This window comes from Bemisia tabaci, chromosome 2, assembly GCF_918797505.1.
Source record: "Bemisia tabaci chromosome 2, PGI_BMITA_v3".
NCBI classification, from domain to species: Eukaryota; Metazoa; Arthropoda; class Insecta; order Hemiptera; family Aleyrodidae; genus Bemisia; species Bemisia tabaci.
In genome coordinates, this window is record NC_092794.1 from 74745337 (window position 1) to 74763363 (window position 18027).

Here is an 18027-nt window from a genome sequence, read left to right on the forward strand (position 1 = left end):
CAATTTTAAAAATCGGGGCTCCTTTCCGAATCGCAAATCGATTGCATCCAAATTGAGGAGCAGAACACATTTGCATCTTAAGTGACTCCTAAGAGTTCTGGTAAACCCCCTGAACGGCAGAAAGTAACTCCCTGAGGAGGGGGGCCTCGCTTAGGGTGGGACTTATTTTTTTAAATCGACAAAACCATATGTTGCACGGTCTCAAATGGTTCTATGTGATAAAAAAACACGGTAGCCAAGAGGATTTTGAGAAAAAAAATTTTTAACCCGGCGCGCACAGAGCCTAAACATCGAGATTTTTCCGGTTTTTTTGGCATTTTCGCCGTATATTTTTGATATTTTTGCCAGCAACACGGATTCTACGCTAGATGTCCAAAAATTGGTACAAACCTAGCACATACCTTGCAGATTAAGGGAAAATTTTTGTTTTTCTCCTAGGTCACTCTCAGTTCGCTTGGTGATGTCGAAACTCTCCGCTCGGCAGCTCTAAAAATCAAAATTTCGCCTTTTTTTAACGTATAATGAACTTTTTGAGCAACCTATTATGGTAGTAAAAATCCGAAAATTTGTGGAAAGCAAGTCCATACCATCAGTATGGAAGGGCAAATGTCAGAAAACTCCTACGTCTTTTACTTTCTGCCAAGCTATGCCCATAATGGTGGAAAACTTGTCAAAAATAGCTCAATTTTGACCGTTTTTTCGCGTTCGAAAATTGATTGGACACCCTGTAATGACAATGAAGGTCCGAAAATTTGTGGAAAGTAAGTTCATACCATCTGTATGAAATAAAAAATTTTACTTGGTTCATACGTCTTATATTCTTCGTCCTGCGATACCCGAAATGGCAGCGAAAACGTCAAAAATACCTCAAATTGGCCGTTTTTTGATAATTTTTTGGAACACCTTGTAGTGGTAGTGGAGGTCCGAGAATTTGTGCAAAGTAAGTTCATACCCTCCGCAAGGGATAAAAAAATCTACTTGGTTCCTATGTCTTACATTCCTCGTTGTGCGGTGCCCGCAATCACTTCGAAAACGTCAAAAATACCTCAATTCGGCCGTTTCTTCAATGGCAACATTTATTAGACACCCTACAATGACACTGGAAGTTCGAAAATTGGGGAAAAGCAAGTCCATACCACCAGTTTAAAAGGGCAAATTTCAAAAGGTCCATAGATGTTTGATTCTTGGTCGCACGGTGTCTTCAGATACACACAAATCGTGAAAAATACCTCCATTTTGACCGGTCTTTCGCCATTAAAATTTAATAGACACCCTGTAACGGCAACAGAGGTCGAAAAATTTGCTGAAAGTAAGATCATTCCATCTTCATGCAATGAAAAATTCTACATCGTTCCTATGGTATGCATTCCTCGGTGTGCGGTGCCCGCAATCGCATCGGAAACGTCAAATATACCTGAATGCGGTATTTTTGACGTTTTCGAAGTGATTGCGGGCACCGCACAACGAGGAATGTAAGACATAGGAACCAAGTAGATTTTTTTATCCCTTGCGGAGGGTATGAACTTACTTTGCACAAATTCTCGGACCTCCACTACCACTACAAGGTGTTCCAAAAAATTATCAAAAAACGGCCAATTTGAGGTATTTTTGACGTTTTCGCTGCCATTTCGGGTATCGCAGGACGAAGAATATAAGACGTATGAACCAAGTAAAATTTTTTATTTCATACAGATGGTATGAACTTACTTTCCACAAATTTTCGGACCTTCATTGTCATTACAGGGTGTCCAATCAATTTTCGAACGCGAAAAAACGGTCAAAATTGAGCTATTTTTGACAAGTGTTCCACCATTATGGGCATAGCTTGGCAGAAAGTAAAAGACGTAGGAGTTTTCTGACATTTGCCCTTCCATACTGATGGTATGGACTTGCTTTCCACAAATTTTCGGATTTTTACTACCATAATAGGTTGCTCAAAAAGTTCATTATACGTTAAAAAAAGGCGAAATTTCGATTTTTAGAGCTGCCGAGCGGAGAGTTTCGACATCACCAAGCGAACTGAGAGTGACCTAGGAGAAAAACAAAAATTTTCCCTTAATCTGCAAGGTATGTGCTAGGTTTGTACCAATTTTTGGACATCTAGCGTAGAATCCGTGTTGCTGGCAAAAATATCAAAAATATACGGCGAAAATGCCAAAAAAACCGGAAAAATCTCGATGTTTAGGCTCTGTGCGCGCCGGGTTAAAAATTTTTTTTCTCAAAATCCTCTTGGCTACCGTGTTTTTTTACCACATAGAACCATTTGAGACCGTGCAACATATGGTTTTGTCGATTTAAAAAAATAAGTCCCACCCTAAGCGAGGCCCCCCTCCTCAGGGAGTTACTTTCTGCCGTTCAGGGGGTTTACCAGAACTCTTAGGAGTCACTTAAGATGCAAATGTGTTCTGCTCCTCAATTTGGATGCAATCGATTTGCGATTCGGAAAGGAGCCCCGATTTTTAAAATTGGGCCCCCCCGTTTACCCCCCCCCCCCAAGGGAGGCTAGAGGAGCTTCGGGACCATGAAATTTGGATTTCATGGTCCACCCTAGCCTCAATTCTCCAGAAAAAGACGGTTTCCTATGAAATCGACCCCGAGGAGCTCAGGGAACATGAAATTTCGAGTCCTCGGGGTCGATTACATGGGAAACCGTCTTTTTTTGGAGAATCGACGTCAATTTTGCGACCAAATAGGAATCTTGAGAAATTTTTGGGGGGAGCGAGGCCCCCCTCCTCAGGGAGTTACTTTCGGCCGTTCAGGGGGTTTACTAGAACTCTTAGGAGTCACTTAAGATGTAAATGTGTTCTGCTCCTCAATTTGGATGCAATCGATTTGCGATTCGGAAAGGAGCCCCGATTTTTGAAATTGGCCCCCCCCCCCCCGTTTACCCCCCCCCCCCCCAAGGAAGGCTAGAGGAGCTTCGGGACCATGAAATTTGGATTTCTCGAGGTCGATTACCTGGGAAACCGTCTTTTTCTGGAGAATATACGTCAATTTTGAGACCAAATAGAAATTATACTGTCCCCCTCTTTAGGGGGTCACTTTTGGGCCTTGGATGGTCCGATTGTGAATTTTTAGGGGTCAATTTCACGTGAAATTTTCCGTGCTTTTCAATTCTGATGCGATCTATCCGTAATTCGGTCGGGAACCGTGACTTTTAGCATCAAGACCCCCCCTTTACCGCCAAAGGGGGGGGTGGGGGGGGGGGTTTCGGGACCACGAAATTCGGATTCCTTGGGGTCAATTCCCTATTCAACCCCGCGGTCTCCGACTTCTTACGAAGTACACCAACCGAGAAAAAGGCCTGGTACGGGTGGTCTGAAACACCCTGTAGGTTCTAGAATTTGGACGAAAATGAGAAGCCAGCTCCGTTTTGAAATAACACTTTTAAGGTTACGCATTTTTGTTTTTTCTTCCTGAGAGCAGGGCTCAAATGTCTAAGTACTTCTTTTTTTCTTCTTTCAACCGACTTGAGGGGGAGAAGGAAAGATAATGACGAATTAAATTATAGAATGAAACATAGACTTGTGTTATGTATTCTCAGTCCCTACGTTACCCCAGTTCAAAACTCAAAAATCAACATTAATTGATAAATGCTCAGCGTGATTGAAAAATAAACGTTTCAATGTATTGTTTTTTTGTTTATTATTTTTTATTTTAAATACAGCTCATGGTTAATTCAACACGAAGAACAGAGACAACAAGCGCTTTGGAGGTGGGCGTGAGGTTCCTCGAGGCCCCTTTATCTACTTCTATACATTCTTGATCGCCACGGTATCATGTGATATTTATGGATTTTTGCTTCTCCCACAAAATTAAATTCTACTAGGTACTTCAGAGTACACATACAAGTTTAGAGATCAAACGCGAAAATCAATAAAACGCCAATAAACGATATAAACTGGGTCAGTGTCTACAACAAAATTACGAGTCACTAGTAACTATCAGAAAACATTTCTTACTTTCATTGGGTTTTTCACAATGCCTTGTAGTCGAAACTAGTTTTATATATGTTGCGTAAAAATTCAACTTAGTTTATTTAAATCTTGCAGATAGAAACATTACACAATATTCTTGTAGTAAGAAAGGTCTTAAATAAAATTTGTTGAGAAGAAAAAAAAAAACCGGCGCTCCGCTTCGCTCCGCGCCGGTTTTTGGGGGGGCTTCGCCCCCCCAAACCCCCCCAGGACGCGCGCTTCGCGCGCGTCTTTTCAGGGTCGTCTGCACATCTAGTTTTTCTTCTTTTTAAGTGTCCCGCGCATCCACCGCGGGAAGAAAGTGTATTTCCCGAAGTGGGATTTTTGTAGTCATAAAATCGTATGTCCGTAAGTTATTGTGTAATGGATAGTTTTTTTCCAGATATTTCCTTTCCTTGGGCCGCTGTGCAACGAACAGTTTGTCCGAAAACTTTCTTCACCTGACCCACTGTGCGACGGGCAGTTTGTCCAAAATCTTCCTTCCCCTGAACCACAGTGCGACGCAAATTTTGTCCAAAAACTTCCTCCCCCTGACCCACTGTGTGACGGAAATTTTGTCCAAAAACTTCCTCTCCCTGACCCACTGTGCGACGATCAGTTTGTCCAAAAACTTTCTCTTCCGACCCACTGTGCGGCCCTGCTCCGGCCGGCTCCCCTCATGCCGCGCACCCCTCGCCTAAGACTTTCAAAGCTCGCCATTTTTAAACGGCTCGGCCGATTTGGCTCAAATTCAATACCAAACCAGTCCTAAGAAAGAACTACCACCCATAAAAATTTCAGCTCAAAATATTCATTTTCGCTCGAGTTATCGAGTGGACAAGATTTGACCTCCCCCCACTTTCTAGCCCCACCCCTCAAAATCTATTGCCTCAAATTTCAATTTTTTTTCGCAGAATAGTAGTTCTAATGAGTCTCTACTAAATGCAAAAAAATGGTTAAAATATCTTTCAACGTAAGAAAGATATAACCACTCAAAAATCGAAAAATCTTCAAAAGGCGGAAATACATACATACATACATACATACATACATACATACATACATACATATATATATATACACATGAATTTGAATGGCATATATTTTCGTGATCTACGACCCGTGATCGGTGCTCTTCACAATGTCTCAGGTCTGGGTCCGACATCATGGGAGAATGCAATAGTGTATTTTCTTCGGAAAATACACTAATATCCGTACAACGCCGCGAAAATGTATTATACTTAGGTACCCAGAGGTTTTCCTATTTTGGACTTCTGGTCATAAAACTAGTTTTTACCTACTGGTTTTTTCGTACCTCCACCCTGTAGGATCGAGACCATAAGGTACTGATATTGGTAATGGTAGGGATTTGTTTGTGAAAACACAAAACCGAGGCGTTATGAAATAAGTTTATTAACTCAGAGCATGAAGCTGTTCGACAATTAAGGTCATTATCAATTGGCGATTACAAGTAAACTACATGAAGCGATACTGAAAAAATACTGATATAAAAGGTCATCCATAAATTACGTAAGATACTTGTTCCAATTTTTAGACACCCCTCCCCCATCGTAGGGAACCGTAAGGCATCTCTTACCTCCCCACCCCCTCTAAAAATTACGTAAGGTACCCCATACCCCCTCTGACCCCCCCCCCCCCATTTTTCAACTATCGCAGATCTAAGTATTATGTTTCCTTTTAGAAAAACAATGCAATTTTTAAGCCAAAATTTTAATTTGTGAAACTCTATTTTTGAAGTAAAAGTTCATAGGAACTATTAATTATATACTTAGTTTAAGAAACAAAAATACGTGAAGAAAAATCGAAAATTTTTTTGTTTGTTTTTGGAATAGTTAAAAGTATGAAGTTACGACATGAGGTTGAAGTCACTACCCATAATTCCACAGAGTAGAGATATGGGAATCAAAAGAAAACACAGGAAAATGATCCGATCGGTCAGCAATCGGTGATTAGCTGATTTCCTCTATATTTCATCTAAAATTTTACTATCAAACAGACGAAAAATGGATTTTTAAATTTTCTTTAAATATACGCTGGTAAGCTTACGCAAGGCTCAATCCTATACCCCCTCCCCTCGTAAGGCACCGTAAGGCTGTTTGAGACCCCCCTCCCCCCTCCCCCTCCCTAAGTGCCATAGGTAATTTATGGATGGCCCCCTAAGGTACTATAAACTTATACAGGGTGATCCAAACGTCCCTTCCACCCCCTCTAACTGTTTACCTAATTGAGGTAAAAATTTGAAACTTGGGGGATATTCCTTGGTCAAAGGGAGCTACTTTTTGGCCCCCCTAAAATTTTCAGGGGAGCTCCCCTTAGGGGGGCAACGGCCCCCCAACTTTTAATTTTCAAATAGGAAGACCCCCTTTGTGATAGCTTGTTCAAAAGAGCATAAAATATGAAAACTTTTCGCGCAAACCCGCAGTCAATATCTCAAACCGTTTCAAAATGGCGGCCGGTTAAAGTTCAAAATGGCCGAAAATTCACACCGGTTATTTGTCGATGGATTTGCGCGAAAATCGGTATGTAGGGGTATTTAGACACGAGAAAAACGAATTTGACGTTAGATTTTCAAAAAAACAGAAATTTCCAAAATGGCCGCCGGTTAAAGTTTGAAATGACCAAAATTTGATTTTTTTTTTTAGAAATCTAACTTCCAATTAGTTTATCTTATGCCAAAATACTCTCAAATTCCATGTTTTAGGCAAATACATCGGGAAAAACCGAAATGACCATTTTCGGCCATTTTAAACATTAACCGGCGGCCATTTTGGAAATTTTGGTTTTTTTGAAAATCTATCTCAAATTCGTTTTTTCGTGTCAAAATACCCGCATATACCGATTTTCGCGCAAATCCATCGACAAATAATCGGTGTGAATTTTCGCCCATTTTGAACTTTAACCGGCCGCAATTTTGAAACAACGGTTTGAGATATTGACTTCGGGTTTGCGCGAAAAGTTTTCTTTTTTTATGTTCTTTCGAACGAGATATCACAAAGGGGGTCTTCCCATTTGAAAATTAAAAGTTGGGGGCCCCCCTGAAAATTTTAGGGGGGCAAAAAAGTAGCTCTCTTTGACCTAGGAATATCCTCTAGGTTTCAAATCTTTACCTCAATTAGGTAAAAAGTTAGAGGGGGTGGAAGGGACTTTTGGATCACCCTGTATATTTTCGCTCATTGTACCATCCCACTATATATATTTCATGAGCTCGCGGGGAAACCTGCGGGATGAGGTCCTCTTCATTTACCCAAAAAGGAGAATAAGGAGCAAGGGACAGAGGTAGGGACTAGGGTCCACGCAAAATAAGATTATATAGAAGAATAGCTGTCTCCAGGTTAGCATTGAAATCAAATGCCAGAATCAAGGTACGGGTATGGGTCTGAAGGTGCGAAAACTTTACTAGTTGATATTGATATTCCGCATTTCTACTCGTATTTGGATGACATTTACCGCCAAAATGTGGAGGTGCGGAAGTCCGCAATGTTCCGAGTGATAAATTTGAGAATAATATCGGTATTGGCAACAGTGTAGTTTTGAGGTCCGTAAACAATCTTTTGATGCTCAACGTTGCAGGAGAAATTCGGTAAACATGATGGCTTGTTGGCTCTGTTGTGGTTCAGAAATTAGGCGCAATTATACGCACTCGAGCAAATCGTCTTACGGAACCGAATTGAGTAAGGACAGGGACGAGTTCTATAGGACGCCGTTCTGTTGTGAGCGGGTGATTGCAGCGCATTCTCGCGTAGGATCCTAGTCAACTCAGAGGATCCTTCCCCCCGAACCTCGACTCATCCATCGCCCGCTCCAAAAGTGAGGTTAAGCCGGAGATTGAAAAATAACACATAAGGCGGCTGAATTCTTGAAAAATAAGTATATTTTTGGCGTTTTTCGACCCCTTTCACCATGGTAGGGCCTGTCGCATCGATTAGCATGACGAAAAATTCGATTTTTCGCAGTTATACGCGATCCTACGGATTTTAATGAAGTCCAACAACTGATAACAGCAGTGAGTTGCGAGGATCCTACGCGCGATAGCAGCACTAGTACCTGCTCACGAATTTTTACATTGACTCTTACGGGAGTCCAGGGTCCTATAGAACTGGTCCCTGGTAAGGATAAAAATGGCGAAATTGGGGATTTTGAGTTCTCAACGGAGACTCTCTAGAAGCCTCGGAAACAAGCTGCGCGCGGTTTTCTCACCACACAGGGTGAGAAAACCAAGATAAAGCATGCAAACGGATCTGCTTCCAGTGATACCGCAATCAGACGCTGAATTTAGCACCTGAATGTGGAAGTCAACAGTCATCGCCCAACGGCTGAAATTTAGCAAATTCGAGTTATTTTCATCCAGATGTGTATCAAATCTACTCGAATAGTTCAGACAAATTCAAAATTGGTCCGATGGTTGCTGAGAATCGTTTCTGAATTTTGCGCGTCACGCGCAAAATTCAGGCATCGGGCCGATGACTTCCACATTCAAGCCACATTCGGCTCCCACATTCAGCGTGTGATTGCGGTGTAAACTGAATCTTGATGCTTTCAGCAGCACGATAAAACAAATAAAAATAGAGATCGTCAGCTTTAAATTGGAAAGAATCTGATTATGCTCGGTGCCTCACTACAGTTGAATTTTTAGCACTACCGTGCAACGTTGAGATGCACATTTTTAGGAATTACAATGATTTCCGGCACTAAAATGCAAATAAAATATGTGATTAGAGAGAGGTTCATCAAAAAATGATACTTAACAATCCGCTAGTTCTGTTACACCTCCAAGATCAAGTGAGTAATGCAAAAAACTAAGAAGATCCACTCGAAGCAACATTGGTGGAGGGGGGGGGGGGAGGGGTCGGTTAGAACACAGACCCTTCTTGGGCCCATTTTGTGAGACACGAAAGCGTAAAGAAAAAATAAATTCCTTTCTCGGCTACGCTTCCCTTCGTGATTAGGTATACAGTGTTTGATCTCTTCTGAAAAAGTAGGTCGAATGGATATACGAAGTTTTTTCTATTCATGTAGGGTGGCTTTTGATAGAGTACTTCACATCTAAATTTTAAGTTTAAAAGGTACCAAAGGTCAATTTTCTTATGTTCTTTTGCTTTCATGGTTAAGACATCAATTTTGCACAAAAAACCCGATTTTACGCTGAAATCGTGCGTTTACGTGAAACAAGCCTTATACAGGGTTATCCAAAAGTCACCTACAACCCCTGTAACTTTTTTCCTAACGTTGCCAAACCAAAAGTTGGGTTCTAACTTCTTAGGAACATTATCGGTGGCACAGCGGTCTGAAAACTGTTCAACGACGGTTAAGGTGGAGTCCCGAATCGCTATGAGCCCACTTGTGTTTTCTTTATAGTTTCATTGCATACAGGGTGTAACAAAAGTCCGTCCCACCCCTGCTAACTTTTGAACGAATTGAGCTAGGGAAATGAAACTTTGGGAATGTTCCTGTCTCCAAGAGGACCATATTTGGGGGGGGGGGGTCAAAATTTTGATCCCCCCTCAGGGGAAAGGGGGGCCCCAACTTTTTTTTCAAATAGCAATCCTTACTTATAATACCTCATTCGAAAGAGCATAAAAAACTAAGAATTTTGGCGTAAACCGCAGATCAATATCTTAATTTTTGACCGAGTTATGATAGGTCAAAGATCAAATTTGACCTATTTTCAAAAAATCATAACTCCGGTTCAAATTCTCGTAAAGAAAAAAATAAAACGGGAAAATTTACCAAATTGTGTTCGCTTTCAAGTAAAAATTGCAGAAATCACTTCGAACTAATTGTAAGGGGGGGGGGGGGGGTTCGGACCCCTGAATACGTCAATTCAAAGATCATTCAATCTTCCCCCGAAAAAAGCAAATTTCCCCTAGATTTGCCTCCACATTATCTCAGTAAGGTCAAAATCAGTTCAACATTGCGTTTTAAAGTCCCCAATCGAGGGCAAAGTTCAAAAAAACGAAATTTAAGGTGGTTAAATTTGACCCTTTAAATTTTTTTTTTTTTAACTTTTCCCGAAATTTGGGGACTTACCAACGTAATGTTGAACTGACTTTGACCTTACTGAGATAATGTGGAGGCAAATCTAAGATTTGCCTCCGGGAAAATTTAATGCCATTTGAATTGACGTATTTGGGGGTCCGACCGCCCCCCCCCCCCTTAAAATTAGGTCGAAGTGATTCCTGCAATTTTTACTTAAGAGCGAACACAATTTGGATCACTTTCCCATTTTATTTTTCTCTTTACGATAATTTGAACCGAAGTTATGATTTTTTGCATGAGAGCACCTTGATGAGATTCTCTTTCCTTTGGTTAGGTTACATATTTGAGATGAGAGAAGAAAATATATTTATTTATATCGCATGAGTGAAAGTCTCTTTAGAATAAAGCTGGTAAATGTCAATGGTAAATCTACTTCATTTGTTTCACGACTTCAAATTGCAGGAATTCCAAGGCAAAGGTGAAAATGTGTTTATCATTCCTCCTTTAATGCAGGGTTGAAGTGCTTTATGGTGGTGATGGAAGAGACGACCTTGGTGAAAGTTGGACAAAAATCTGGATGCAAAATTCATAAAAAAAAATCTCACAAATTCCATCAGATGATGAACACTTCACCCTCTAAGCATTTTTCACACTGACTATAATCATCATCATCATGTCGGCCTCCTGTGGTGTAGTGGTTGTAGCCCTGACCCTATGACCAAGAGGTCCCGGGTTCGATTCCCCGCCAGGTGATCTGAGTTTGATGGTCTCAGGTAATGGTCACCTGGGGTTGGGGTAATAAGCGTGGGATTAGCCATAGGCTATTTGAAATAGGTTAAAAAAAAAAAAAAAAAAAAAAAAAAACCATCAACAATATCAACTTTGAAGTATTCTACCTTTCAGTCAATTCCACCTTTTCCTATTTCACTCGAGAGGTCGCCAGATTGTGCGATAAATGTCAATATTTTACATAGATTTGAACTAAGAAAAGTGCTGAAAAACCAACTTATATGGCAACAATAGAGTCCAAGAGGGACGAGAGGCTGCCTACCTGGGAAAACCTATGATTTAGCCGGAAGTATCATTAAAACAAATTGATTCAGTTTGAAGCTTCACTCACATGTATTCTAGGGAAAGCTACTTTAAAATAACAATTGTAAATGGACACTGATGCTACAAAAAAGGAAAAAATGAAAGGGAAATGAAATGAAGTGAGGATATAAATACTTCCTTATACAATCAGAGAGAATAAAACAAAAACATCAGAGAAATTTACACAGGGTGTAACAAAAGTCCGTCCCATCCCTGCTAACTTTTGAACGAATTGAGCTAGGGAAATGAAACTTTGGGGAAACTTGGGAACTTTGGAAACATAAGTCCGTCCCATCCCTGCTAACTTTTGAACGAATTGAGCTAGAACTTTGGGAGGAAATGAAACTTTGGGAATGTTTCTATCTCAAAGGAGACCATATACCATATACAAGGGACCATATACTATACTAGCCGTTCTGGACGCGCTTTGCGCGTCTTTCACGGCCAGCCAAGGGGCTGCGCCCCCTGGGCCCACGATCACTCGCTACGCGAGTGACATTCGGCTCGCTCCGCGAGCTATTTTTCTCAGTGATTGAATATTTGATTACTAAGATGTATACATTTTGGAGACTCTGGAGGCAAAAATGATTTTGTCACAGAACCTTGTTGCCGGAGCATGCCATCATTTGCACATGAATAGATGTGTGGAGATGAAGCGATGATGTGGATTGATCATTTCTTCAAAAACGCATTTGACTGGGACGTCATCCCATCGGGTGGACAGTCCATGGATCTCCTTCCGGGATTTGACTTGCTGAAGTAGCAAAAGTTCATCTTTACCTCTGAAGAAGATTATCGGTGTCTAAAAACTGCTCAACGATAGTATAGTTCGAGTTCCGAATTGCAATGAGCCCACTCGTGTTTTTCTCTTATATTTTCATAGCATATAAATTTCTCTGATGTTTTTGTTTTATTCTCTCTGATTGCATATTAGTAATCATATCCTCGACATTTCATTTCCTTTCCCTTACCTTTTTCCTTTTCTGTAGCATCTTTGTCCATTTACAATTAATATTTTAAAATAGCTTTCCCTTAGTATACAATTGATGTTTCAAACGGAATCAATTGTTCTAATGACATTTCCAGCTATATCATGGGTTTTCCCAGGAAGGCAGCCTCTCGTCCCTCCCGGACTCTATTGTTGCCAGATAAGTTGTTTTTTTTAACAATTTTCTCAATTCGAATCAATGTAAAATATTCACATTTACTTATTGCATGATCTGGCAACCTCTCGAGTGAAATGGAAAAAGGTGGAATCGCTGAAAGTCTGAATCCTTCGAAGCTTATATTGATGATATATAATAGGGAAATACTAAACTTGTTGAAAAACTTTGCGCCCTATTGAATTAAGGCTATGTTCAGCTTACAGAACGGTCTCTAATAACTGCTTAGACGCCGTCTCTGGATTTCCACCAATTCATCTGATGATAGAGGAGAGGATGAGAAGATATGGAAAACTTGAAAATTATGATGAAATGAAACAGGATATTGTGCATCAATGGTGTGACCTTTGGCACTCATCCCCAACCAAAGACGTCTGGTTTAAGAAGTTAATCCCAAACATTCAGGAGTGGCTCCATCGCAACAGCAAGATGGAAACAGACTTTTTTCTAACCCAGTTATTAACAGGACATGGGAACTTTACTTAGACACTATCTCTACAGATTTAAGCTGGCCCAAAGCCCAGATTGCATTTTCTGCACCAAGGAGGTTATTGACGACGCTCGACATACATTCTTTGAATGCGACCGATTCTTAAAACTCAGACTTGAACTTTGTGCCGACTTGGGAGAGGACCTATGTGCCGAAAATTTCCGGCAAATGGCCACGAAGAACTTTATAGAGTGGACTAGAGTCAAAAAATTTGTAAAAGATATTCTTAAAGTTAAATCTCTAGTGTCTAATGCTTTAGACTCGTCTTAAATTTCTTTCTAGTTTATTTATCTGTCCAGTACTTTAGTTTTCAAATCCATTGTCTATTCCAATGGGCCTGTTGCAAGGTGCAGGGATTTGCAAATTGATGCCTGCTTCTTATGGCAAATTTCACGAAAAGAACGATGGCGCTACTAAAAAAACTTGAAATGACCTCTCGAACTCAAAAAAAGTTTTTTTGGGACCGACCCATTCATAACGGTCGTTTTTCAACCGCCATACTTGTGATTGGTTAAGCCTAGCTTGTGACTTGAAATGATATGACAGACCTGGTTTCTTCATCACTTGAATGTATGTAATGGGAATTGCAAACGAGATACGTGGTTTGGTAGTTTCACCGTCGATATGGAGTAATAACATGCAATATTTACATTGTTAATGTTGTTTAGTTAATAACTTACGAGATAGTCAGATAGTGTGTCTCCATTGCCTTTATACAATCAATCAACAATCAGAGTATCTGAACTTTCGACGCAATTCTCAATTTTTTGCAGATTTTGGAAAAAAAACCCAAAATTTGGCGCCCCTCAAAATCTGGCGCCCTGTGCAGCTGAACCGATGCACCATAGGTAAATCTGGCCCTGTTCAGAATGTTCCCAGGTTTTATAAACTTATGTTATTTTAAAATCCTGTGTGTTTTAAATGTAACATTATACAGAAAAATTTATCGATAAAGTCTGGTAAGTAAACGAAGAAGGATCCTACGTCTACTTTCCTTGCCTCCAGCTAAAACATACCGGTCTCCTCAACTCATCAGTATTGTCAAAGGTAAGTTTTTTTCATTATGAATGATTGATACTATCATTTTGGTGTCTTCAGTAAAGCATTAGAGGGTGAAATAGTAAGAAATAACAACTGACTCGCTACATCCAGGTTTGAGCGTTGGACTGCCGGAGTGTGTTCTGGATTAATAAGTAACAAAGTATACCTTTACAGCTTTTAACATGATCCTAAGGCACTAAACAATTGATTTACAAAATAAACTTACCTTCAAATGGTGACAAAAAAGTAAAATCTCATGAAAATGGCTAAATATTGAGCTAATGTCCATGTCTCTTATCACTGAGCAGACATAAACAATCGCCCATTGACTACAGTCTTCCTTAAAAATAGAGTTTATCCTGTCGGTTCTTATTTATCTACTTAATGAAGGTTCTAACCATTTAAACGTACGATGAATCCATTTCTGATTTCCATTTAGATCAAAAAATTATCGATTGACTCGATATTTCCATTTGAAAAGGGGCTGCCATTTCCTTACAAGAAAATATACTGTAAGTGATGAAGAAACCAGGCCTGTCATATCATTTCACGTCACAAGAATGGCGGACCCGAAACGACCGTTTTGAAAATCCAAATTCTGAGGCGTTTTTAAGTTGATTTTTTGGGGGTTTCCGGTGATCAAAAAACTCCGGGAAAATTCCTGCGACACCAGGAGCCTTAGTTCTTTCGATTAAAGCAATAAAAAAAAAAAATTGGTGCAACAGGCCCATTTGTTTGGAATCGGGAGTGGGAGCTGACGATATGCTAATTTACGCTCCCGGCTCTCTCTTCTGCAATCTTTTTATTCTTTAAAGTTGATTTTATTTCTAATATTTATATTTTTACCTCTGCATTTTCATAATGTAAATGAATTTTTGTCACATAATTGATAAGCGCATGAATTAATAAAGGAACAGTGAAAAAAAAAAAAAGGAGACCATCTTTAGGTTAGGTTAGGTTAGGTTAGGGGGGGTCAAAATTTTGGTCCCCCCCCACTTTTTTTCAAATAGCAACCCCTAAGTATCTTGTGATACCTCATTCAAAAGAACATAAAAAACAAAGGGCTAAACTGCAGAATCCGGACACCCCGCCATTTTGTTGCATTTTGTGTGTAATTTTTGACGCGTTGCCAACCTATGAAAATGAAATGACACTGTAACCGAAAATACTTGTACCTAGAGTCCCTTTATACTGAGAGTCAAGACAATGCGAATCCATTTCTGATTGGTCAACCGGATTTTAGGCCTTCACAGTGTCACAAACGGGAATAAAGATTACATTTTCACCAATTGCAAAGATTATAATCTGGAATGGACCGAGGAATTTCGGGTTCGACAAGGAACAAACGGAATGAGAGAAGGAACGGAGAAAGGAATTTAAGAATGAGCCGATCAAAGATTACGAAAAACGTTCAATTTGTGTAATCTTTATTCCTGTTTGTGACTCCATGAGGGGTGTTGTCTTGACTCTCAGTATAAAGGGACTCTACTTGTACCTTACCTAACCTAACCTAACCTAACCTATCCCAACCTGGTCCCATACATCCAAATTTCGCGCCATTACGTGTTTCGGAGATTGGTATTCAAAGGTTGGCAACAGATTGCCAGCCACTAACGGTTTATCAGCTGACGGCGAGAAATGCGGTTAGGGGTCGGATTCTGCGATTCATCCAAACAAAGAATTTTGGCGCAAACCGCAGATCAATATCTTAATTTATGGCCGAGTTATGAAAACACCCTGCTAATGTATTTGCTCCCTATCTTTGCATAGAGTTTGTCTTGATGTAGACGTGGACTCTCAGGGTAGGGTGGGATATCCCCTCCCTTTTGGCCTCATCTTGAGAGCTTTTTTCGAGCTTGGGAGTTGATTTCAGAAAAAACCAGTGGCACCATCGTGTTTCTTGCAAACTTATACATGAGAATCAAAGGTCAAACCGCAAATTCCTCACACGTGCAACATCTCCATTATGAAAGGCAACATTTTTACAATACTGTTATCATGCTGGTTTTTTTGCTAAATGCATTCCAAGCAAAGACATAAAGACGGAGTGCTCGTATCTAAAAGCACGGGGAGAAAGTGAAGCCTGGTTTGGCGCTGGGTGCTTGTGTGAGTGTGTAAATGAGCGCAGGAATCCATGGCGGCAAACGGAAATTTGATTTGAACTTGTCCTCTTGATTTTTCCACATTTCTTCTTCGAAACATATTTTAAATGCCTAAAACGAATATATTAAGAAAGTTGGGACTACGTCCTATTTTAATACACCTACTTTAGCTCGGTAACAGGTAGTAATCTCAGATAAAGTTAGTTTTTCTTCTGCTCATGGTGGTTCTGCAGGTTCAAACAGGCTGTTACAGGTCTAGATCACCGTTACTCCCAAATGAAATTAATCAGTCGACGACGGACCAAAGCTAACCTAAAGTTAAAGAGACATGAGTGGGTAAGTGAATTTGGGCAAAAATCAACTTAGAATACTTTGTTTCCGCAATTTTATTTAGTTCCTGCCCTACATTTGAATTTCAAACTTGTCCCGATTTCGCCACCAATCCTCTAGCCAATAGTATAGGTGGTTGAAAAGAAGCTTCATTTTTTGCTTTTAGCCCTCCGTCTTTGTGTCTTTGATTCCAAGTGAGAATAGGTACACTTAGCAGGAGGAGTTCTTGGGCAAATAATGCAATGACTGAGGCGTAAAAATGACAGTAACAGCAAGTAAAAGCACCACTGCTCCACTAAATATATTGGTGCTGCTACGTAGTCAGAAATTTGGTGTCCTGAGTACATAATCCTTGCAAAAAGCTGCAGAACAAGTGGAAAATGCAAGATTCTTGTCATCATCGATATGGAAGAGTGAATCTGAGAATTTCTGCAGCAAAAAGTAACCACTTCGTTGCTTTTGATAAATTATCAAGATTGAAACATATTTAAAGAGTTATGATTATACTCGATGACAACCTAAAGTACAAACAAAGGTGATCGAGATGGCATCAACATACCTTCTTCTTTCGTTGCTGTGAAAACTCCGACATCCCAAAGCAATATTCCTAGGAGGTAAACCAGGTGAACTTTTCTGTGGGTTACCATTTCTCTGTATCCACATTATTAGTTTGAGAACTTCACATCACAACTCATGGGTAAACAAATTCAGACCGAGGTGACATAGGAAACACAACATCCGTGAACTCCCAACACATTTTATTCCTTTCTTGAACATGTGGCACGGCACTATATGTAAGGACACTAGACCGATCTTATTTATCCGCTAGAACAACGCACTTTGCCGGAGGAGACCTTATCGTAAAATTAAAAGAGCCAATTGCAAAGGTTTAAAGGTGGTCATCGGCTGATCGGCTGTTGAGACTAGTAGCCACGGCCCACGGAGGACGGGCGAGGGTAAATCCAAGACCTTTTTACTGACACTGACACAGGACTCGAACGGCCAACAGATTGTGACTACCGAGCAAGGCGGATAAAGAATGGTGGTCGCATTTCGATTTTGGCTGCCATCTTGAAGCACTGTGACGTCAGGAGGGTACGGCTTTTGCCATGCAATTCGAGGTTGAGCCGACTCCCCCGGCCCATGTACCCGATAGACGCTATTAGTGCCACGTCACAGTCGGTATCGATTGTATCGAACTGGATCCAAACAATCAAACATAACCTCATCTTGACACCTCCCTCCCAGAATTTCACTGTCAAAAGCCAAGAAACTGGAGTGGCATAGGAGTGGCCTAAATCATGGTGGCCCTCGTGGGTATTTTCACCTTTCTGAAACTGCTTTATCCCGTCAACTTAACAATGCGGGAACGTTCCGCGATTAAAAGAGCTGTCTCTAACACAACTTTTTTCTCAAACTGAGCGAATTATCTCTGAAATTCTTTAGTTTCATATTGAATAGTAAGGTTATGTTTGATTGTTTGGATCCAGTTCGATACAATCGATACCGACTGTGACGTGGCACTAATAGAGTCTATACCGTGTGACGTCCAGAGGGTACGAAATGCGACCACCATTCTTTATCCGCCTTGACAGGGACGAGTTCTATAGGACGCCGTTCTGTTGTGAGCGGGTGATTGCAGCGCATTCTCGCGTAGGATCCTAGTCAACTCAGAGGATCCTTCCCCCCGAACCTCGACTCATCCCAGAGACAAATCCATCGCCCGCTCCAAAAGTGAGGTTAAGCCGGAGATTGAAAAATAACACATAAGGCGGCTGAATTCTTGAAAAATAAGTAAATTTTTGGCGTTTTTCGACCCCTTTCGACGAGGCAGGGCCTGCCGCATGATATAGTAC

The 18027-nt window shown here is 40.6% G+C and overlaps 1 protein-coding gene across 3 annotated transcripts in view; it reads right to left on the bottom strand.

Annotated features, from left to right (window-relative positions):
* T48 (FU domain-containing protein T48) overlaps positions 1-17188 on the bottom strand; it is a 170877-nt gene extending 153689 nt beyond the window's left edge. Inside the window, exon 1 of one of the 3 annotated variants that reach the window (XM_072296244.1) lies at positions 16731-17188. In XM_072296244.1, coding sequence (XP_072152345.1) covers positions 16731-16818 — 88 coding nt within the window. In that variant the 5' untranslated portion in view covers positions 16819-17188. The remainder of the gene's footprint in view (positions 1-16730) is intronic. The other 2 variants (XM_072296243.1, XM_072296245.1) reach the window with 2 other exon arrangements.
* Positions 17189-18027: the final 839 nt, after the last annotated feature.